Source organism: Necator americanus, chromosome IV (genome assembly GCF_031761385.1).
Source record: "Necator americanus strain Aroian chromosome IV, whole genome shotgun sequence".
Taxonomy (NCBI): domain Eukaryota; kingdom Metazoa; phylum Nematoda; class Chromadorea; order Rhabditida; family Ancylostomatidae; genus Necator; species Necator americanus.
The window spans coordinates 25,396,079-25,421,527 of record NC_087374.1 but is presented as its reverse complement, the minus strand read 5'-3'; the positions used below and the strand labels follow the sequence as shown (position 1 = coordinate 25,421,527).

The following is a 25,449-nucleotide window of genomic DNA, read 5'->3' as shown; positions in this document are numbered from 1 at the left end:
CGTGAAACGCGATCCAACTATTTTGAGTGGTTCTTAAGAATTTCTTTCGGCTACTTTTAGAGGTAATAAAATTTACAAAAAAACACTGTTCTGCTGCAGTTTTTTTTTTCAAGAAGCACGAATAACCAGCTTTATCAAATAAAGTTTGTTAGTATAAATACAAGCCAAAAAGCAGTGTTTAAAGGCATCACCCCACGGGTCTGAGGTGGTACGGATTTCAGGTGGAGTATTCGTATACGGGATTGTAGATTATGGAGAGGGGGTGATTTCGTCTATTTCTTCCTAACTGCCGTAAAAAAAACGGCCCGGAAAATGCGGCGCGAGCAGAAGGTTGACGCTCTGCAATCGCACTCATTGTAGAAAATAGCGCGCCGGAACGCTCGAAGCCGTATCTTCCCGGCTGTTTTTTACGGCAATTAGGAAGAAATGGACGGAATCACCCTTCTACCGATAATCTAAGATCCCGTATACGAATACTCCACCGGAAATCCGTACCACCTCAGATTCGTGGGGTGATGTCTCTAAGGACTAGTGCAATTGGATTATGGAAATGCGGGCGTCGAAAAAACTAGAAGCACAACACTAAACTAAAACACTGAAGAATACAAATAAAAACACTGAAACGTGTTAAGAAATATCTACCGTAATTTCTCAAAAATATTTTAAGAGAGAACTGCATATGAAGGTAGTAGCAACATATAAGCTACGCTCAAAATTTTCTTTTTACTAAAAATATTGGCTGAAAAATAATGAAAACGTAAAAGACCTTCAGGAAAAAAATCTTTGTGCTTTTTATTATAGGGCTCTAAAAAAATGGAGCCCCATAATTAAAACCACAAAAAACACTGCGCTGCAAGAATCTGATAAGGAGGTGAATCTACCTTTTTTAAGCACAAATTCCAGTTAGAAGCTTGAAAATGAAGAAAATGCGCTTCGTTCGTCGTTTTTGAACCAAATTAACTTTATTGTTTTTTATAGAAGGAGTAACTTATACAGTTGGTCCTGCATTCCAAAAAAAATCCTGACACTTTCAAGTAATTATTAGTTATTAAAATCCAGAGAAAATCCTATTAAGAGGTCAAGTGAAAACAAATATGAGCTGCACCAGGTCTGAAAAAAGGGCTTATAGCAATGCCTCACTCTCACAAATCAAGTATACTGTAAAATCGATAGATTTATTATCGATAAAATATTAATTATTATTACTGATACTATTATTATTATTAATTATTACTGATTATTACTATCGATAAACTTAATTCCGCTCATACTGTTCAGAGATCTAAAAGGTCGAAAATCTTCGAGAAAAGTGCGAAGAGAATATGGGAATTTCCAAAAAGGCAAGCACTTATATTCCTAAGAGATTTAAGTGAAATACAGTAACCAGATGTCTGTCATATCTCAACTGAACTCCAATAACTCATTTTTGGGCACACTTCTCCAATTTCGGAGCTGGTGGAAAATACGGCGCTGTAAAACGATACCAGGGAGAAAATGACCACTTGAAGAACGGCTATGTCCCAAATATGTGTAGCAGGAAAGAGAATTGTACGGAAGAAAAAGGAACAAGCGCAAAGACGATCTTTGCTGCTCGATTGGTAAAAACAAGCAGCGCAACGTCAGAGGTTGGATAAGACCGGCTAATCGCCGAAGAAAACACAGTCAATTCAGGGAAGAAGGAGAATTAATGAAAAGATACGGTAGACTCAAAGGAAAACTCAAATAACTTCAAAAGCAGCAGACAGAAAGCAACTGTGCGATAATGTTTGACTGAACACTCACCCTCCGCTGGAATTTGTTGCCTTCGGCGACTCGAAGCCATACGAGTAGGCTGGGTTATTGTCCGCGAGGACGATAGTCGGCGATCGCGTTGCTCCCGTGTGGTTCATCAGGTCGGCATCAAATGCATCTACAAAAATTCAGTTCAGAATTTGATTTGAGGCAGTGAATATTGTACTCGAGTCAGTTAGGATACTATGAAGAAGTTAGTTATGAAGAAGCGAACGTCAGCAACAATAGGAAAACTGAAAGCGGGTGAACGGAGGAATGACCTTACCACCAAATTGTAAGGAGGGAGAGGGAGAGTGCGCGCGCAAGGTTACATAAGCTTAGATATGAACAAAAACTTGATCATTGCTGTAAAAATATTGTAGAGTAGAAAAGATATTGTGTACTACTTTCCTGGGCAAAACCAGGGTCGTACCAGAACCTCTACAATGCCAAGATTCAAAGAAAGTCGAGCTTGGGGCTTACTCAGCGATGTACAACAGAAGGAATTGTTTTGAAGAGATGCGAATGACAGCAAGTTAATATTCAAATATCGTACTCTATCAGTTACTGGAGTAATTCGAGCAAGCTTGAAAGATAGAGGAAAGGATGTTTAACTAGAGCTTTATTCTGCTCTAGATGGATCACAAGAATTTGCTGGTCGGAAGCATTTACATGGCGAGATAAATTTCTCACGAATGGAAGAAGTATAGGTGACATAGTTGGCGGCAAATGTGTTCATCTGGGAGGCCGCGACGCGTCTTTCGTCTGACTTTTTCTTTGCTCCACACGCATTCTTCTCTATTTCTGGTCCTAGTAGAACGGATATTAACACACCCATTAGAACAAACAACCATATTTGATCGAGTGAGAAAAGTTGTTGAAGCGAATCTTGTCCTAATAGAAATTGAACCAAGTATATGAAATCGAATGTGCGTGTAATTGGAAATAGTACATGGAAATTTTGCGAATATTTTCCTCAAACCACCGTATTTTTAGTAATTTGGAGATTTCAAGAGACAGGGAAGTTTCAATGAGATAAAATCTGCCGTAAAAAGTATCCCGTAGGCAGGTCGATAACTTATTTCTAGCAGGAATTCACTTTCGACCTACAATGGAGATCGTTGGGCGGGAAACGGCTGCAGTTGTTCTGACTTGCGACCAATATGGCACTTCAGGACATCATGTCAACAGAACCAATACGTCCAGGTGGATTTTAATAGCAGGTGCGCACACATACGAATAGAACTGGAATTCTTGTGAAACTACCCATTCAGAGCCAGTTGATGACATCCAGAAGGTCATTTTACTGGATCCATTGCGCAGACTCTGACTTGGAGCAACACCTTCTTCCGCAAACATGAGGGTAGATTGGAAAGTTATAGACAGTAGAAGGAAGGTAAAGTATAGCCTCTGGCGTTTCAAGCCGCCTGGGATGCGCCAGCGCGTTTTACTGCCATTCCCAATTGTTAGGGGTTTACGAACGTGTAATTAGTCTATACGGTGACCTGCAGAGGTTGGTCGATGTGACAAGTCAGTGTTCCTATTCTCCCAGAGAAATTAGTACCAATTTATCGACCTCGCAGGGATGAAAGGCTTGGTGATCAGTAAGGCGGATTTGAACCTCCGATCGATCGTGAATAGAGTAAATAGAGCGTAACCTCTTACCGACAGTGCTACTTTCGTCCGGACAGTAGAAGTTAATTGCGTAAAAAAACGAGCAATTTGCTTTTTTTTCTGCAAAAATCTATTCGAGGATTGATAAACCATCAGTGCCATACCAATTCTAAGAAATGGAACTCAAAAAATTATGCACTTAGTTTTCTTAGTTCTAAGTATACATATGTACCTTAGTCAATTTTGAAGTGTTTCCCCTCTAATGCATGAGTTCAGAATTTTTCCCTCCAGTCAAAACAACGTATTGATGACGACTAGTAAAAGTCGCCTCTTCTCAAGCGTTTTAAAGGTTCTGCTGTTTTTCATTCACTTCTTCTGTATTGAGAAAAAAACATTTTAAGGCCGTTTTGAACCCGACGAAGAAAAAAGTTGCATTGAAAGAAATCGGGCGAAGATTGAGGATGGATTACGGTCACTCTCTGTTCTCATCTGAAAACTGCTGAACGCTGAGTGTAGCTGAGGGCAGATCCCTTGCCATTGCGGACGGATAGACCGTCTGTTTGCCCCAGTTGGAGGCGGCCCTTTTACAAATCAACTAAGTAACTTAAGCTGAATACTACGTAGAAACTCCACATGTTCGGTTGGCTGGGAAGAACTAATTCTTAGCTCGTGTAAATGAATTCCTTTTCTAACAGCGGCACTAACATTGACCGGCACATCATCGGCACTAAGCGGTGAAACTTTACCCAATAAGGCACGGGTCTTGGGGAAAGCAACTGCTCTTTTTGAATTCCTGTATGTTTGACCAAGCCACAGTTCTATTTGAAGGCACACGAAGTTAACGTAGGGTGGGAACCAGATGGAAAACATGGAGTTCGGGATGTGCGTTGCAAGTGTGCCACACTCCATACTTGGTGGCTTGGTCAAACATACAGGAATTCACCCTAGTCGCCCTGGAAAACGACGTAAGAAAGAGCGTTTCTTCCTGCGAGGTACATCAGAGCTCTGTGTACAGCCCCGGACTCTCCAAATACGTATTCGTTGGTTGGAGGGGCTGGTGAGCAAACCTCATTGATTTTCGACCGCTCGCTCGCGGATGGGGCGTGCATAAGGGTGGGGCGTCTTCAAGTATCTCGTAGGAACAAATTCCGTTTCCCACGCCGTTTTTCTGGGATAATTACTGGAAATTGCTCACAACTGTGATATACACTTCCAACCCCATGTTTTCCATCAGGTTTCCACATACGTAAATTTTCTGACACGCTACTTTTAACAACATTTTTGGTCGTAGCTACAATATAGTTTTGGACTGACTGAGGAGGTGAACAAGTGATGAAGTCTAATCCCGACTGAATTCATGTTGTTCAACATGTAGTTCAGTAAGATTCAGGCGCAAATATATACATGTTATTTGGTCAGAAAAAAAGAGGAAGAAAAGCGAGAAGATGAAATGAACTGAGAGGACAAAGTATGCAGAGTACTAAGAAGAATAAGGAACCGTAGTAGATGCACTTTTTTTGAGAATGTTAACAATTTAAATGCTTTTTATTAGGTGAATTAAGAGATGAATAAATTATGGCTGTAATTTCCCAGCCTCTAATCCAGGCGAAATGTAAACAATCAGTGAACATAAATAACAACTTTGAATACGACTCAAAAAATCTGACTAAGGGTACAATAACTACATGGTCGTAAAAGATATTGTGAAAAATAAAGTGGGATGGTAAAATTCTGGTACAAAAGCTGACATTTTAGAGTAACCCATGGGTTTCTTTACTGCAGATGATGGGCGATTGACAAAACCTCAAATTCTTTGAGGATTTTGACAAGTTTTAAGCAAAAAAGCTTCCACCTGCTCTGCAAAACTAGAGTAAAAATTCAGTGAGGAACTGTAGAAAAGGAAGAGAGCGCAATCGACGACAAAAATGCAAAATATTATGAATGAGGAGTGGGAACAGTCATAACTATTGAGAAGCGCGAATAAGTCAAAGGAGGAAACGCTGAGGAACATCCTCTCTCAACACTATAAGTCAATTTCCCAACCATAATGAAGAAAAAGCTAAAGGCTAAGCCTTTTTTGAAAGGAAAGAATCTTCTAGCAAATCTCTTTACCACGGAATTAATTCGTTTTAGGGCGCGGTGACAAAAATATCCGTACTCGAGATCTTATTGCACTAACCATACACCGTATCGTATTTAGTTTTCCGTAGGAAGCAGTGCCATCCACAAAACTGTCCCTTATCCGTAAATTTCCAAACCAACAAAGGATGTAGCGATATCTTAAGTTTTCTTCTCTCTTTTCTTCTCCTTTTCTTCTGAAATGTTCTATGTAGGCTTCCAAGTGTAGTACGACAGTGAGTCATGATTTTGCAGTAGTGCTAACTTTCCACAGAGAAAAATTTAGAATACTGCACTGGCGCAAAGATTAATCCGGTCCCAAAACTCTACAACGGTGCTTCCCTGCGTTTAACTGAAGTCTCCCAAATTCACTTGGGCTACTTTCCTTTTTCCTGCTTGCTTTCTATTTTTGTTTGTAATGTGGTCTCTTCAAAATGGTTCGTTCCCAGATAATCAATAATAAAAAATTCACGAGTTTTCTTTCATACCATTCAGGGTTATGTCGTTTTCTTTGATCACTCTTCACTGTTCATTCGAAAATCCTTGAAACAGTCCGATCAGGTAGATTCCATTTTTATTTCAACGGCATCCACGGCGTCATTCCCAACTGTCAAACAGCTTTGGACTACAAAACCTCATTTGGAAAAACTAGTCGACTCTTTTGTGGATATTTTGGCGATCACAAGCAAAGACATCTTCCGACTTCTACTGAAATGCTGCACTAGTCGGCAGACGAAAATTTGGAAGTCCTAAACGCTGGAATCCCGAAGGTTAGGATGGAGAACTTGCACTTTCCCGTAGCCATAATCAGAAAACTGCTTTGGAAACGTGCCAAAATAAGGAACTCGGTCATTTTGACTCTGTGCGATCTTGAGTGATGCTCTGCTACGCTGCTAAACCTGTTTTCACTGAAAAGTTGTGTACACAAGAATTCACAGTATATAAAATGACCGTAGATTCTTGTTTAGATCCTCAGAATGCGTTTTATTCCTATATACCGATTTTTTTTAAATGTTTTAACTCAGACAGATATGTTCCCTTTCTTTTTCTTTTTGGGGGCCCCGCTGGGTAAAAAAAAAAAAAAAAAAAAAAAGGGGAGAAAGGGGGGAATAAAAAAAAAAAAAAAAATAAGGTCAAGGTTATGGTGGGAAGCACAAAAGAAAGAAAATGCATCCGTAGATGGGGATTCGCGACATCAATTAACATCAAATGGTCGCATCAATTCATCTACTCGTGTCCACTTTCGACACGATCGATGGGCGGACCAAAAGATGGTAAGAAAAGAGATAGACGAGGTGGATTTCAGGAAGAAAACATCACCAGTTTTTAATTGATATTTAAATTTTTTTCAAATTGTTTTTTTCAGTTTAAAAACTACGTTTCAACATGCCAAAATTCAAGGACAGTCGAACATGGGCAATACTCAGATCACCGGTTGTCAACAAACGGCAAGAATGGTACCACGAAGAGAATGGAATGAGTTAATGAGGCATTACATATAGGAAAAAAGTGAGCAGATAATAAAACTACAACTTAAATCCTCAAAAAAACCCAACACATCAATCGATAACAACGATTTTCCAAGACAGAATAATTACTAACCAAATGGTTTTGTTTTCCCAGCGATGGGACCTCTATTATTTCTTTGACCTGTGCTCCATTTTCGTGACGAGAACTGCTATTTTTCAAGGGAAAAACGTCACTAAATCACTGACGCTGTCCTCGTCGAGGATCTTTTTTGCTATCGGTAATGGAGGCTAGGTGCACAAATTGCCCATCTGGTCAATTTTTGTTCACGCAAAAACAAATTTTTGCAGAGAATAATTGAAGAGACGTAGTTCGCAGCCAGGCACATCATCTAGTGCCACAGTTTCCGAGAAAAAGTAAGTAACCATTCTAAGTCGAAGAGAAGCAATGAGGAAATTGTAAATTCTCTTGTGAAAGTGAACTTTTCTCCCCTTACAAGCCCCACATCAGGTCTTGAGTTCGTCATCAACCGATCGCTTCGCAGTAGGCGTCGGAGCAACGAAAATGGCAACGAAACATGTATTACACTAAGCGGTTTCGTTTGCGTTCGTCATTCTAAAATTGAGATAAAAAAGTAGCATTAAATTCGCATAACGTAAAAAAAGGACACCCTGTAGTCGTTTTTCAATGTTACGTGCTCCAGAGTGCAGAGTTTTCCCGGAAACTTGAGAACCTATCCAGAGTACACCTGTTAGTATTGAAAACAATTTATATGATCCTGACAACCATTTCAAAAAGAGCGGTAGGAAACATCTATTCTTTCCAACGCATCAATTTTATTAAGTTCAGACATTGCAGAGGAACTTCCACTACGATATTCATTTATTTATTAAGATGAGATAATACATACAAATGCGAAATTTCAGCCAACAACAATAATATGCTCGAAACAACATGAAGAGCAGTGCAGTTGCGTAAGCGGTTGCCCTCGAAGCGGCGCGGTGGAGCGGTGGCGGTTGGCATCGAGGTGGGACCATCGCGAACTGCAGCGATGGATGGCGCTAGCAAGGATCTGCCACGGACCTACCTTGCTACCCTTCAATGTGTCAGAACGAAATGAAGGACGGTGCATTTGTATGAGAGCAGGCGCTGTATTTCATTTCGTTCTGACCCTACTGTACATGCGTCGTTTTTTTTTTACCTCTAAAACATCCGAAATTCAAAATATACTGTTTCATTTAGTCAACCAAGCAGCCCTCTGTGGCGAAATTGTGGCGACTACAAATTTCTAATGCACCAAGCGGGTGAATGATATGGGGTGTTGATTTACACCTCATAGAGGACCTGTCGAGGGGTAAATTCGACACTTCTGTTAATTTAATCATTTGTTCACTCATTTTTTTTCTATCCATTTATTCACTTAATTATTTACTTGCAGAGCGTGGTATGCCTATACAGGCGTTTATTCTCGATCTATTTTTCCTTGCGACAAAGTCGTCATCGACCCACTGACGACCGCGCCGTTTTTTCTTCGCGCATACGAGAACAGGGCACCGTTGGTGTTGACCACAACAAAGACAATGCGAGCAAACGTGGTTTCTTTTCTCCATAGTGTCCGCTCCTTTGCATCACCTCCTTTCTTCTTCTTTTGGGAATTTTTCATCCTACTTTTTGTATAATAGAGGACAAATAGGGTTAGGCACGTAACTGCGTATATTTTTGGACGTTTAAACGCGTACAATCCACATCCGTGGGTCGTATTGACGTAAATTTGTTGAGGAAAAAGTTAGAACTGCTGAATGGACAACATTCAGTGAAGAGCCGTGAATCCGAAAAAAGAGCAGCGGTGCTCAAAGAGTCAAACAATGAGGAGGAGGTTACCCTCGTCCAGGACAACACACGTACAACGCTAATCGCAGAAGAAATCATGAATATGCAAAAAAAAAAACAAGAGGAGGAAGAAAGAAAAGGAGCTTCCCAGGCGAAGCGCAGGTGCTCCGGGAGAAGAAATGGGCGCAGCCAGATCTAATAGAGTCCAATATTTGGTTTTTCTCACATTTCAATTCTCGTTTGTGTAAACGGTTTTGTTTTTTATTTGTTTGTTTGTTTTTTTTCTGTAAAATATATTTCAGAGTTGCGCCGATGAAGTTATGGATGTGTGGGTGTAGAAAATACATGAATAAATAATAAACAAAATAATGAAATTAAGAATTAAGAATAAAAACAAATAGATATAAAATGAAAAACAAACAAATGCCGCATGTAAATAAGCAAAATAATTCCTGGGGAATATGGTTGAATAAAGGAATTTGAGCCATCGAATCCTCTTTTATTGGATTAGAAACTGATTCGAAGAATCAGCATGAGATCTCTGTAGTCGAGGTGTGCCTCCACTTTATTCTCTGTGAAACGTTCCTATTCTCTTTTTCAAAAGAAGTGTAGATGCAAAATCGACGTATGGATCGACATGCACTCATAATTCTGTTGCTTCAATGCTTCAGATTTATGAGTGCATGTCGATCCATCCGTGCCATTCGAAATCCACTACGCGAGAGGATCCCGAAATCCATTTAGTGTGCTTACAGTTTAGGGAAGGCATCAGTAGAGCTACGCTAATTTTAAATTCATGAAATACATCATTTTTCACTCACTGGAAAAACGAGTAAGAAAAGAGTTGTAAATATTTATGAAAAGGCAATACTGGATTGAAAGTGTCCAGTAACTCTGACGACAGTGCGGCTCTGACGGTGAGCTGCGGTTTTTTTGTCGCATGGACAATGGAATTTACCGGTGAGCCACGCACTTTTCGACGGTCATCCTTCATCATTTCCCAATTTTTTGAAACCTTTTGCACTTCATGGGATCACCAACTCCGAATATACTACAAATAGAGGTCAACTAAAAGTTGACTTGCTTCTCCGAGGCACCAAATACGCAAAAAAGCAAGCTGTCGACAATAGATTAAAAGCAGCACAGCGCGAAATTGACGATGTTGGGATCTCTCCTGGAAAAATAGGGGTGGTTACGCTAATCGTCCTGAAAATGGCGTGGGAAACTTCCTCACTGGTCGTTTTTTTCCTGCGAGACGAGCTGGAACGCGCTTGTACACGCGCCGCGTCTGCGAAAGCGACCAATAATCATTGAGATTTGCTAGTAGATTAAAACCAATGCATAGGAGTCTGAGGAAACCTGCGCGGCTACTCGGCTAAAAGTTGCATTCTAAGGTGCCTCGTAGGAGAAAAAAACTAACGTATACCGTTCCCCATCCCTTTTTCGGGACGATTAGGAAAAATTGGGCGCGAATACGTATAAATTTGTAATCTACATGTGAACCCTATCTTTTCCTGAAGAGATCCCATGATCGCCTATTTCGTGACTTGTTCCCTTAAAAAGGAGCGGTAGAAATAAACTGACAAAGGTTGGGAACAAAGATTAAAACATTCATAAACAGCAATTTGTACAACACACAACAATTACACAGAGGAAAGAAGCGAAATGAAAGGGACGCAGGATCATCTGCTTGAGACGGTGCAGCTATACCTTTATATCCGTACCGAAATCTGCATCGATTTTCTCGTCGCTCTTCCACGTCTATTTTTCCTTTTCTAATTTTTCTATTGTTGTGTTTTTCTATTGTGTTAATTGTACTTTCTTATATGTATGTGATTCTTCCTAACGGTAAAAATTCTGTGCTTACCGTTGGGAAGAGGGAATGACTGGATGTATCGACACGAGCGAATTTTTTGGGAGTTCGTTCAGATCTAATCGTGGATCTTTGAGAATTCGTGCATTGCAACAAAATGCAATCGATGAACTGCAACATTTTGACTAGATAAACATCTTTGAAAAGTGATTTGGACGGACTCGCACGAAAGTCGAAGACCATTCCGATTTTTTTTATTAACTATTAGTTACATAATGCAAGGTACATCTAAGGTGCAAATTCGCCGCTGTAACAACAAGTAAAATTGAAGTGAAGCAGAGAAAGCCAAAAGGAAGCAGAATAGAGACTAAGTGAAAAGACTTTCGAAAAAAAAATTTTTTTTGCACTAGTACATAAGACAATTAACTGGAGAGTCGATTTTCATGGTTCTATCAGCGGTACATAGATCCAGGCTCACTGATGAATCTAGTAAATATTACAAGGAAACGTTCACGTACTACTTAAGTGACGAGCAAGTCAAATATTAGAGTCGTTAACGTGTAAGGGAAAATATGCCAACAAATAAGGAATAAGTCAAAAAATACTTTAATGAAATTGTTATGAACTAAAAAAGCGAATCGTGGGATCAATCGAAAGTGAATTGCTAAAAAAAGGAGTGGACGGAGCAGGCACACCTCCGAACCAGCAGCTTAAGCGTGATTCAGCCGCAGCCGAGCTCACGTAGCACGCTTGAATTCTTATTTTAAGCGGATTTCATCCAAACGGAACTCGTTTAGAAGCGTTCAGAATTGCGACTGCGTTGCGAACAGAAACAGAATGTCTCATCTATAATGAGGTGGCGACAAGAGGTTTTGTGGTGAGTGGGAGGATGTGCTTGAGTGGACAGCGGACGTTATCAGTCGCAAGCAGCCGTTACAAACAGCTCCAATCCAAAAAAACGATGTTGAGAATAACAAATAATAGCAGATAACAAAACGAAGAAGAGGCCAGTGTTTTATTCGCGTCTTAACGAAAACACAGCCAATCTCGCCTAATTGGGTCACCGCTAAGCTGACTGTCTTATAGGGAAGGGAACTACAGTAGGATTTTAGAAAAGAAGACAGAACAACGCATGGAAAGATACTGCTATCTTTTAAGACATTCTAAGGCGGAAATCAAACAACAAAGAGGAAAGATGCTTCTAGCATTATTTCAATTTCTTATAAATCCACATATTATCAAATTACGGAAGTTCTGTGGACTCTAATGCGAGCACTCTTCTTCCAAGAAAGAGGAAGCGCTATCGAAAAAGTGCATTAACGTGTAGCAACGTCTTGCTTCCCTTAACAATTATTCACCAGATTATTGAGGGATTATTGAGGGATAAAGAGGGAAAGGATCCTTTCAGATAGTGGTTTCCTTAGAAAAAAACGGTGATTATGAAAAACTTTTAATGATATCATTTATTTTCTTCATTCAGTGGTTGCTGTTTAGTGAAAAAAGAACTCCAACAAGAACAAGTTTTGCTAGATCACTCGGATTTTCCCTGTATTAAAAACGGGCTCTGCTCGACCAGAGCTCAATGGATATCCGTTCGAAACAACACTAATTTCTTGGAAAATTTATTGAAGTTCCAAAATAAACCAAAATAAATCCATAACCAAAATAAATTCATCGGATACGCTTTGCAAAATTGTGGGGCATCTCAAACGATCCCAAAGCAGAAAAACATTTTATGCGGGTTAGTATAGAAAAATAACGACAACAATCGTACAAGCTATCTACAAGGTAAATCTGTTACTGAAAAACTACGTTGCTTATTTGAAGGAAATGATCCGCGGGAAAAGTCTACTGTTTACCTCTTCAGAGGAGTGGGAGGAAGAGCAGATTATAGGGTCCTCAGGGATCTTGCGTTATTCCCCTCTCAAGAGCGAGATAGAAAAGAGGAAAAAGAAAGAAAGCCCTCGAGAGCTCGAAAGGAATGAATAAGAACAGCGAACATCAACGCGACTCCGACAACATCGGGCGAACGCGTCAGGAAAGACGGAGCTGCGTCACAAATGCATATTTTCGTTGCAGCCGAAAGTGCAGTACTCGCTTGCAATGAAATAGCGAACAGAAGCGCGACACAGGCCCGAAGAAAAACACCGATGAGAGCGATCCAACGCACAGACAGTGGCGGCAACCGATACGTGGGTGGGATTGATCCTTGAAGGGTAGGAGGGCTGAGCAGACGAGCCAAAACCACCAAATTGCTCTCCACGCTGCGACGATCAATAACGGGAAACGAACGCAGCACGCAAGAGCGGATCGACGAGGTCATCGTCGCACGTCGACGTTCATGAACTACTGACGGCTCGAGAACACAATGGATTAGGCATATCCGTCGCCGTCGAGGATAATAACAGTCGTCCATTCGTGGTCGCGCACAAATTAGTATTGGTCCTACTATTGCCACACGTAGCGTAGCGTAGGAGAACGAAACTTCGCATTCCACTCGCATCCGGTTAAAAACGTCTCATTCAATTCGCTAGTGAAAATTCCAGGAAAACACTGTGAAGGACGCATCGCTACACTCGAAAGAGAAGCGGCATAGGGAGAAAAAACTGCGCCGAGACAACGAAAGGGATGCATGACGTCATAGAATCTGGATCGAGAAAGCATTTTTCCGAGGATGCCCCAGAACCTCCCTCGAAACCGTTACGTCTTCACGTCCGGCGAAAAACTCGATACGGTGTTTGTCCAATTTTGGCTACACGCCACGTGTCAAAACTGTGAAATCGAATTTCGCTATTGCGCATGTTAAAATATGCCGTGATTCATAGTCGTTTTCGTTTGTGCGAATAGTGGAGCAATTTTTAGCTACAGGCATTCTTTACAGAACCTAAAAATGTACGAAGAAGTTCTTTCCACCTTACTGATGAGTGAAAGAGGAAACTGAAACTATCATTTAGTTCATTTAAAAGATTTATCCGTAGAAAGAAAACGAAAGTTTTCTCTATATTCTTGTAGGATTCATATTTTCTGTTTTATAGCAGAAGAGAAGCAAATAGATAGAAATATCGTAGAATATATGATTGTAAAACGAGAATGCGAAGCAGGATAGAGAAACCAGCTGCACGAAAGAAATGGACACGATCAGGTGATACGCTACTCATCATTGCGGAGAAAAAAGCGACGAAAAAAGCAAGACGTTTCTCTGTTAGATTCTTTCCAGATGTTTTTGCTGTGTGCAGTTGCTGGAGCCAGCCTGTTTCAACGGAAATTTTAACAAAACTTGGGAAAAATGACTGGAACTTGCAATCTTGAATAAGAGAGTAAGAACCAGCAGAAACTTGTACATAGCGTAAAGTGCTACTTTACTTTTCGCATTGGTCAGCAAAATATTTGAACCAACTGATGACGTGTCACGTTGTTTTGCTAATGAAAGTACATTTGCTATACAAATTAGCGCAGTTGATCTCGTTTCACTGAATAATTTTAGATTCTGAAAATTTACGAGTCACTGAATTAGCTTGGTAGTGATAAAAAGTAAAACAAATAAAGTAACAATAACACTAACCAATAAAGCAAAAGGACTAAAATATACGAAGGAAAGATCCAGCTCTCCAGACATCATAAAATAAAAATGCTTCATAAAAGCCTAAGGTTAGATGGACAGTCTAGTCAAAACCTGAGAACTGGAAAATGTACTAAATTTTAATTTATCTACTTTTTTTCAAGAAAATATTGGATTTTGAATGCCAAGCAAATGCAACATTGTTCTTTTTTCCGCCCTCGTAACGGCTGTCACTGTCTGACTCGTAACGAAGTCGAAAGATTTTGAAGTTTAATTTTTGACAGATACTGATTGTGGGTCGTACGACCGTAACGACCGCAATCGCACTCTCAATACCATCAAAAATGAAATCACCACAGCCAACGACGGCAAGGTGTATTCGCTGCCTTATCGACTCCGCAATAATGAACGCTATTAGTCGCCGCAAAAAAAAGACTCAAGAATAGCGATCCATTCACCTTCGCGATTTGAGCAGATGTAAGATTACTCAGTACAAAATACGTTAATACCTTTCTGGATGGTAGATTCCTCCTGGCTGGAATTATCGTATTGGGAAAGAATATAATTGAATTTTGACTCAAAGAATTCAATTGTTCTCAGTTCTCCACCTCACTTGACCTTCGCATTTTTAATCCCAATACCAATGCTATGACGTGAAGCAGAGCAAAGACCCGTGTACAGCGATGTTCTAAATCTTTCAGAGGATGTTTTCCATAATGTAGCGAAGGACTGAGTTGGTTGAAGCATAACTGTTGCGAAAAGAGGCAAGGTTCAGTACCGAAACCTGGATCAAGGTCAGAAAATCTAGTGTTAAGTCATATCCACGAAAACACTGTTAGCACTGATATATTAGGACCACATACTACAAATATCCCCTCATAAAACAGATTACGGTGTTACCATGTTGATCTTACTCAATTTCAATTTATTTAAAGCAGTTCTTGTATTCAACATAACAGATAATTCTGAGGCAAACAAATGTTACTGAGGAACTTACGAGGATTTTTTCGCGTACGACGCAGTAGTCATGCAAATTTCAGCAATACCGAAAGATAGTCAGATGCTGTCCACCATACTGCCCTAATTCACCGAAATTCACTAAAAGTGCTTGTTCAACATCAGCTAAAGTATCAGTCGATCCGGTAAGATTCCGTGCTTACGTCGCATTTTTAAACCACAAAATAGAAGTGCATAATTGAGTAAATACTGAGGCATACAGTGAAATTTGTCTGTTGAATATTTTTGGGTAGCACTGCAGAAGTCCTACATATAGCACTCAGATGACCGCCATTTCTTCGATGTCCCGGAAATTTTTCCTGGGATTTTCCGGGACGGCATACTAATGATGATATGTGATTGTAATCATGCTAACTATAGTTGGATTTTTCTCCTGTCGTGAAGCTTCGATATACCTCTGTCTATGTTTTCTATTAGTATACTTACGAGGTTTTTAAAATATGTTAAATATAAAAGGACGAAAGTATTGAAGAAATGTATGTTGATTGTACTAAACTCCTAGATAGCGTAATCGTAAATTGTAATTCAGGGTTCGGTTTCTTTCTACATTTTCATGGGCAAAAATTTTCAGAATTCTATGTATTTTTATGAATGAAATCGTTGATTTTCTGATCCTGCTTGAGTTTCGACACGAATCACCTTCTAAAGGATAAGAGGTGTTTAAATACTTAATGTCTCTACGAACAAATAACATTGCAGTAAGCTCTGGCGTCCCTCTTCCTGACTGCCAAATTTCCTAAAACCCATAAGCAATAGGAGCCGCGCCGACAAAGGATAAAACAAATGTTGAATGCACTATCGCGTTCGAGTTTGATTTACATAGAATCCAATAGAGAGGCAGGACAAATTAAACAAAATTGGGATAGTGACTTCACAAGAAGTAGAGCGGTGAAAAGTAAATCTAAAATAAATATGTAGAATGAAAATTTGAAGTGAATTAAAATGAATGCTTTGCACACTGTTACTATATATTTAGGAAACGTCTAGAAGCTAGTTTGAAGGGACCACACCACGAATCTGGGGTGGTGCGAGTTTCAGGTTGGTTATTCTTATACGGGGTCGTTGATTATAGGGAGGATTTTGATTCCGTCTATTCTTTCCTAATTGCCGTAAAAAAACGGCCCGGAAGATGTGGCTTCGAGCATTCCGGGGAGCTATTTTCCACAACGAGTTCGATTGGAGCGCGCCAGCCTTCTGCACGCATTTTCCCGGACGTTTTTTCACGGTAATTAGAAAGAAATGGACGGAATCACCCTCGTCCCCATAATCTACGACCCCATATAGGCATTTCCTACGGCAAACCGCACTACCTCAGATTCCTGGGGTGGTGCCTTTAAACCCGTACAGAATTTTCTTAGATTGATTGATGTGAAAGATCTACATGTAATTCATTGAGTGAAAACTCTTGAAGGTGGAAAAACGCGCGCGACGAATGAGAACTGATAGATCTTAAGAAATTAAGTTCTTCTGATTAATGAAAATTGACCGATAGATTTGGCACAACTGAGATGCAATGTAAATGAAAGAAATCCAGGTGCATAGTATGTAGGCTACAAATAAGCAGTGTTTCGTTAAGCGCTAATAAGCAGAGGAAATCGTTTGTTGCTCGACTGCTCCGGAAAGAATGAATATGCAGCTAATGATGGAGAAGTTCTTGACATGCTCAATCCGTCACTATAAAAGAGAATATTCTAGGATCAGAGGAATTGCGGAAAACAGAGCTGTGATTCCCCGATAGGTTGGGATGCTGTATGCAAAAATAGTCACGGACGCAGGCACACAAGTCAATATTGACGAGCAGGTGCGGAGAGGACAATCAAAAATGGCGAGGAAACAGTACGGCCAGCTTCTCACAAAAACAATTGGGCCTACCGAAGGTTTTGAGCGAGAAATCCGTGTGGAATCACACAAAATGCCCACGAACAACGTGTTTGATTCGTCTTACGAGTACGTTACACAAACGATGAAGAAAGTGAACAAACGTGCCGACCGTGTATTGGAAATAACACATCGTCCGGCTAATCGGATTCACTCACAGTGTGATTCGAGAATGCGACACACCAGGCAGGATTTTAATTACAGATTACCCCGCTCGCCTAATCGAAAATTGCGCATTTTCTATTTATTTACTCTGCTGAGTGCCAAAGTTGCGCATTCAACGACATATACATCTGTAATCGGCACTGTTCGATGGTAGGATCTCTTGCCAGGATCATGATCTGGGAACGGTGCACACAACAAATTTTGAATTTGTGTTTAACCGCTTTTTTGTGAAGGGTCAAAACTCCCGATAGTACTATACCTAATTCCACTCGGCTGCCGGCCTGAACGAGGCTCCCCCTGCTATGAGTCTCAATTCGAATGCATCTGCACCAAAAATCAGTTCATTTTGATGCAACTCTACAGTAACAACTTGTGCCTTAACTTGTGTCCCAAAATCAGCTGAAGGCGGAATAGTTTGTCGGGAACCGATCGAATCCTCTTTAGTGCACAAAAAGAATCCATGAAAACAGCTGTTGGAAAAAATTGAGCTACTAAGTTCAAATATGCTCTAGAGCTCTGAATTTATTCCTGTTGGATTTATTACTGTTTAATTTATTTTATTCACAGCATCGGAGAACATCACCAAGTTATTATTAGTTACTAAGTTATTATTATAATGGTTTTCAAGCATTCCAAGCACATTCAATCGTTTGTTTTTCCAAACTGCTGCACTACGGTACAAGAAGCGGGTCTAGCGTAGCGAAAAGAAGTCGCCATTACAGATCCGCTGCCAGTACGATACCCCCAAAGCCGACTACACCATTCATCGCTCGATAAATTACTATCAGATTTGTATGGGAGGATAAGGTATCATACAACGATTGATCCACGCAACTATTCGCGTCAAAACGATCTTTATTCTGAAGAAGACTTGCATTCGCGTAAGAGGGCGCATTCGAGGTTTTGCGGTGGAGCTAGCGATGAATAAGGGTCCCACCTCAATCACAGCCGCCAGTTCTACAGAACCACTTCGAGCGCTGTCGCGTATGCAACTGCACCACGGATAGATCAGCCCTAGCATCCTATCTGTTACCGTTGCATCTTACTCGTTACTATTCAAGAAATTGCTCGAAACAAGCTAGAATACGAATTTTAAATCAGAAGTAAAAAAAAGACATGTAGGGGTTCAATACACTGCGACGTTATCAGTTTTCGCATATTAAAGCGGGAATGGACACAGACTTTTTCTGTAAAAGCCAAGAACAGAAAGATAGTTTTCCTCATTCCTTCAGTTCACTAACTTCTAATCAGCAGATGCCCTAAAATGGACCCACTACAACTGTTGACATCGATTTCTTCTACTGAACAGAAACTATAAGAAGCTAGCATGCCTAGTTTATTCATCCCAGCGATCACGTTTTGCTGCCAGAGGTCCGTGATAACAGTATGAGGAAGACCAGTTCCTGATCGAGATCGCCTGGCCAAGACTCATGTTTCAACTCCCATTCAACGTCCCGTTTGTAAAGCGCTATTTCGTATTCTTTCAAAGAAGCAACATTTTTCGCAAGGCAATAATTCGTAACGAACAAAAGTAACAATTTTTCAAAAACCTTCACCTCCTTTGTTTTAAATTGAAAAAATGAAAACGCTAAGTGGTGAAGGCGAAGTTCATCGATGAAGATTTTTCAAATCTTTCTTGGTTTCACAGAGAACGTCAATACTAGTACAAACTTCAATCTTAAGAAAATTTGGAGCTTTATAAAAATACAACAAAAGTTGCTGGAAATGTTTAGTCGAAGAGTTGTTATCAATATGTTACCCTACTTTCGCATAACAGACCCTGTTAGACGTAAAAAATAGATTGATCAGAGTTTGATTGTGTACTACTTTCTTAAGCTGAACCAAGATTGTTATTGATCTTTATTCTGGCTAACGTTTCGGCGTCGTCGCCTTCTTCAGAGCCTGGAAAAATCAAAGACACGTGTTATCTACTCTCCCAAACGCCTCGTCATCCCACAGGATATGATTTAGCAAACAGATTATTTAAAAGCAACGTCAGAAAAGCAGACCAGCGCTCACCTTGATAGCCATGAAATCGTGATGTTAGCGGACCACCAGTTGTGAGAGTTGCGCCGCTAGTATTAACTAGTAACGATGCCCCCGCCTCTGACCCCGTAGGTCAAAACCCGCAAAGGTCCTGATATGGCGCCAGGTCGTTGGTCACAGCGATGCATTCTTCTTTACGATTCATGATAGGACTTTTGGCCGTGATATAAAACGCTTCCAATGTTTTTCGCGCTAGAACGTCTGATTCGCGTGCTAAGATAGTGACAGCTATCTTGAAAGGGGTGTTGTCATGACACTGTCTGCGATGAGCACCTAAAGGGGATGATGTTTTTGATTTTACGAGCCCGTCTAGGTGCTCCTTGACGCGGATACATAGTGATCTTCCTGTTTCGCCAATGTACTCAGCCTCACATAACTGACAGGTGATTAGATAGATAACCCCCGATACCACGCAATCACCCTGCCTCCCGTTCGGACAAACGATGTAATTCGGTGTCTCACAAAGTCTGTCATATGCGCGATTGCGGACTAGCTGCTGCTTCAGGTTTACAGGTGGTATGTCCACTACTCTGACTGAGTCTTGCAGACCCGCCTGTCGTAAGCTTGCTCGCACTGCACTGAGATTGATCAGAAATAATAGACTTGAAATGAAGTGCTAAAGCCTTTTCGAAAATGAATGGCTAAAAATACAAGTTTTTTTTTTGAACTCTAGGATTGACAGCAATTAAAAAATTTAGAAAATCGAAGGAATTTAACTTTTCCAAACAGAGTTTAAATTGAATAAAATGCAAATGAAATTCACGTATTTAACGTAACATATTCAATCAACATATTTTCGCTCATGACCAAAATCAGGACACTGAATGCATGTTCAAAGCTAAGAAAATTTCCTCAAAAATCTTTCAGAAACCGGCAAAATATCAAATCTCAAAGCACTCTTTCAGGCTCTCTAGTCGATCACCGCAGATTTCAAGTCATACCATTTCGAAAATAATTAGCTTCCAGTGTTGAGTGAACCTTCCTGGCTCATTCACAATAAAGTTGCTGCGGTACGAAACTCTGGATAGGCTGATCCACAAATCAGCGTTTTTACCTCTTTTATTCTACTTTTTTTACAATTTGTTCGGTTTCTTCCTTCAAATTATAGCTATTTCAAGATACAAATTTGTGTGTCGTCAGAATTGCTGTTGTTTGTTCAGAATTGAATTTGTCAGAAACCCATTTACTAAGCTATTCCCAACTGAATAACCGGGTAACGAACTGTTGTTAGATTGTTTTCTTATGGAAAAACACTTGAAGCAGAATGCACATGGATTTCCTCAAAATCAACTGCTTACCTGTTGCTCAAACTCCAAAATATAGGACGAGTCACAAAAGTCAACGTTTGTGCAGACTTCAAACATTTCTTCTATTTGCTCCGTGAATCACCTTGTTCTCACGATATTATTCTCGAAATTTCATCATCAGTGTGCATATTTATTTTTCTTTTTAGAAAAAATACGATGCCACCCAGAAAAGGAGTTAAAAAGAAAGGTGCTGTATTACCATTTCTGCGTGCAAATACTAACAATACGTAGAGGTCTGACAAACAAAACAACCAACAAAGTGGTGAATAAAGAAAAGTGAAAAACACTATCTTCAGCAGGTGACGAATTTCTACAGACAGGTTGGGAAAAATAAAGGATAAATTGATTGAACGATTCCCTCTGGATATGGCAAAGAGAGTACGCGCAAAATATGCCGAGCAAATATGCGAGAAGGCGATTAGCTTCGTTAAAGGCGGGGCATCACAGATATGACGATGTTGGGGTCTCTCCACGAGTAAGTGGAAATAGGGATGGAGTTTAAGTGTGTGAGCGTAATCACCCCCAATTCTTCATCAGTAATCTGGAAAAAGGGGATGAAACAGCAACGGTTGCACTCGTGTCCCCAACGATGCAGCTTATTACGAGTAGAGGAACGACGGCAATCCGCCACGCGTCTGCAACTGTGCAGCTTCTACTGATTGTTTACGTTGTATTGATAGGGTGGCAAAAGTTGGACGACCACGAAATTGTTCGCCTTCTCCGGTGTAACAAACTGCATTGTAAGATGGACCAACCGTTTTTCACGCCTTTTCCTGGATTAATGGACGGAAATGGGCCTAATCACGGTATTACCCCCCATACCACATCCTTTACCTCCGTTCATTCGCAACCGTAACCCGACACCGTCAATTTCGCTACATGCTGCCCTTGAACTCGCAGAGAAAACTCCTTTGAAGGACGGTAAATAGATTATTAGAATTGCAGAAGCACTTTCGCCCCCTCTTCATCCTTTTTTTCAGAGATGGCGTCAAAAAATCTGTCAGTAGTCGTTGCGTTGAATTATGCAAAAGACTATACATTTTGCACTTAAAGGCGATACATACATATTAGATTTGAACACGGAATCTGGTGTTTTCTTCTGAAAGTCGCCAATAAACTGCACAAAAACATTTTTTCAAATGAACTCCATAATAGATTAGTGATTTTAGTCAACCGTACCGTAAAATAATAGGTAGGAAAAGAATGGTAGAATGGATATTAGCTATTTTACGTGGGAGAAACATACGACCTTCATTTTCATTTAACGAAAAAAAAAATGGCCGTCCATTTCGTTTTTCGTCGTTTGTACAAAAGGAAAATCTAACCACTTTTCCTGTATTCTCATGTAAATTATAATTTCTTTCTTAGCTAGCCATTATCCTCACTGTTAGTCCACTTGTGCAATCCGTTAAGAAAAATACCTCTGTCGAGTTCTATGGAATCGTCGATGGAAATAATGCCAATAATGTGCCCAGATACAGTCCTATACAAAAGTTTAGCAATTTTTTTTTCTTTTCAGGCTCTTGCTCTGATTTTCCTTCTGATTGAATTCAGGACATCTAGCTGCAATTCGCACCGGCTTTTTTGCGCGTGGGGAGCTTCTGTTGTTTTTTTTCATTTAGTTGGATCCTTCGAACCTTCGGAATCGCGGACCAGACGACGGAATTCCCCGCGTTCTATGTGTCGCGTTAGGAAGTGCAGCGTGGTTGGTCTGACGGTGCGGTACTGTCGCCCACTTGTAACTTCTCTTAAAGTAGAAATCTCGGAATATTATCCGCGGCACTGTGTTCTTTTCTTCGAATTATCCTACCTAATTATTCGCATCTCGTTGCGAACGAAGCAAAATGTCACCAAACATACGCCTAACGGATAATTACTGCAACCTAACGTAATTTTGAGGTCATAACTGGAAGAGTTTTAAAGGACCTAGGGACTTAGGAGACTTTCGACACTATTACCATACCAAATCAACACATCAAAGAACTGTTGAATGCAACCATATAGAATTTTCCATTCATTGTTTTTCAGCCATAGGTCAGTTATTGGAAGATTTCAAAGAGAGGAATCCAGTGATGTAGAAACTATTCCGAATTTTTTTTAAGACGAGTTACAAGCGGAAGACGGTAGGAGCCCGGCAATGCAACGTCGCTCACCGCTGGTTTTTCATTGTTCGTGTGAAGCATTGTAGTTCACATGCATTCCTCCAGAGTTGCAGGTGAGGAAATCCCTTCAAACGACATTGTAGAAAGACTCTAGAAAAACAACTAACTAAAACAACTGCTTGAAATACACTCTGTGGAAAATAACTGCGTGAAATGGCACGAAAAAATGAGCGAAGTTATTTTAAATAGAATAATTTCAAACGAGTCCATCAATTTTTTTACTTGAACAGTTCAGTTGTATTGTTGTGCCTGCAGACTTTTGCAAAAGAGTAAACAGGAATCCCTAGATTAAATGTAGATGCTGAGAATGAAAGCGAAATTCTGAAGAAGAAATATTGAGCAAATGTGACAAAATCATGGACAGAGAGGTTAGCAAAAAATAAACAAAGAAGAAATGTTGGAAGTCATGGAATAACATCGATACGCACTATGTAGCGTAGCAGAAGAGGTTCCAGCGAATAGAGTGTTTTCCATCAAGCAAACTGGTGCTGTGCCACCAAAACAATGTATATCGTGAGAACATCGTCTGAAGAGACAATGTCTCACGCGATTCAGAAGAATTTTGGTGTTATGATTACTTTTTAGGGATCACAGTTGAAGAAGTTCCGGCAGAAAATGCCGAGTTCTTTGGAATGCGCTTTTTTCTTAGCTTGAGGTTCACAACCGCCCTCACTGAATTATTCCGCAGTATCTGTTTTGGGGACTGCAAACGGAATGAGAAGTGGAACCATGAATATCAAACAGCAGAATTTTAATCGAATGATCAAGTGGTTTTTTTTCTGAGGTGGTTTCTGGTAAAAGTATGATACAAGGACCACTTCAAAGCAACTAAACAAAACTGATAGCAAAGCAAAAGGAGAACTGCAAGGAAATCGGAACGAACGGAGGGACTTATTCGACGTTTATTCGGCGACCACCGAACGTTGAGTGAAAATGATGTGAGCGCGCATAATTATCGCGTCGGCGATTGATGTTCGATAACATCAGGCCTAGTCGATGTTCTGCAGAATGTCTTCAGAAGATTAGAACAGCTAAACCGGAGAAGCTCTTAACGCTAATGCCGAATACTCCCAGCTAAGGATATCTAAACCCCTTATGGCAGAGAATATTCACAACCAACTCACCGACCAAACGTAAAAGCCCTGTAGGGCGAGTGGAAGCAGATGGCAGCGGCAGACACAGGGCGGATGAGGGCCGAAGGGCACACATACATACATCCAACACAGCTGTGCAGCAAAACAGCGGCATCGATCGACAACCAAACTTGGACTGCGAGTTCGCTACTGCATCGCACAGCTGTCACTCACTTCTTTGCATCAACATCTGTGTTCTTTCCTGAGAAAGCTGTGCACGGTGATGGAACGATGATGTCATCGCGAGTGTTACAGTCGGGGTCTCTTGCTAGCGCAAATAAGCATGACTTAATTCGGAGCCGTAAAATGCGCTAAATTCCCCCAGTAAAACTCCTGGACAATCCCTAATTGGCGGTGAAATCAATTCAAACCACATAAAACAAGTACATGGAACGAAGACTTTGTGTCAAATCATCAATGTTTGGGATCTATGCAGAGTTCCATGTCAGTATATTCCATTGTTGCCGAGCAACACGTATTTTTGTAAACATACAATGGCGAATTTTTCGATTTTCACTATGTCTGATTTTGTTGAGCAAAGAATTTGGATTAAATTTTGTTTGCGGGATGAACACTAATGTTGAGGGTGTTGCAGAAGGTCTCTGATGATAAGGCTGTGTCGCAAAAAAAAGTTTACGAGCGGTACAAAGACATTAAAGAAGGCCGAGAACGAGATCAAAACGAACGGTGCCCCGGCCGACCATCAACATCTATTGATAAAACCCACGTCAAATAAATCAACGATTTGGTGCTCACAAATATTACTTGAGTATTAAGCGTCGTTTGTGCGAAGCTCTTCGCCTAAAGAGGCTAGAACTGCGGGCAGAAAACTCTTGATTCGTGCAATACGATAATGCACCGTCTCACACTGCAGTGCTTTTTCGCGAATATTTCGGGAAAAAACTCGACCCACATCCCACAGCCACAGTATTCGTCCAGCTTTGCCCCGAACAACTTCTGGCTTTTCAGCAAACTCAAAAGACCGCTCCGGGAAATTGTTTCGACTCAATCGAGAAGATAAAAACCGACTCGAAGAAAATACTGAAGGTCATCCCGAGAACGATTTTTCTGACTGGTATGAGAATTGGAAAAACGTTGGCATAAGCGCATTGTGTCGGATGGGGAGTGCTTTGAAAGAGAAGGTGATTTGGAAGAATAAATAAAGGTTTTTCATTTTATGAACAAATTTACCTGTTAAGAATTTTCGTTTCTCCAGACTTTCTCGGAATTTCAGCAGGCACAGCCGCATGTCGATTTATTGTCATCGATTATTTTCAAAACAGCCAAATACTTGTTAATGGAGGAGGAGCGCACTTATCTCAACCACAATTATAATTAAATAAAATGAAAAACATGAGGAATGAAACATTTCTTCTCTCCTCTACAGTTCCTTTTATTTGAAATTATGAATGCATCGTCTCTCTTAGAAATCGATGGATAATCTTCGAGGAGACGTGTTTTGCTTTAAAAAAAAATGTAAATATATGCAAAAACGATAATGTGGTCAATTACCTCGACGAAATATCAGGTTCGTTTAGAATTATCATCCATTCCCCCTTTATTCATCTGG

General features: G+C 40.4%; 1 protein-coding gene across 3 annotated transcripts in view; it reads right to left on the bottom strand.

Moving 5' to 3' along the window:
• Nucleotides 1-23,994, bottom strand: part of RB195_002657 (uncharacterized protein) — a gene marked incomplete at both ends in the record, with an annotated part of 55,215 nt that extends 31,221 nt beyond the window's left edge. For 2 of the 3 annotated variants that reach the window (XM_064200016.1, XM_064200017.1), the window contains 2 exons: nucleotides 1,783-1,909; nucleotides 23,871-23,955. In XM_064200016.1, coding sequence (XP_064055896.1) covers nucleotides 1,783-1,909; nucleotides 23,871-23,955 — 212 coding nt within the window. Of the gene's footprint in view, nucleotides 1-1,782; nucleotides 1,910-23,870 lie in introns of all 3 variants that reach the window. The other variant, XM_064200014.1, reaches the window with a different exon arrangement.
• Nucleotides 23,995-25,449: the final 1,455 nt, after the last annotated feature.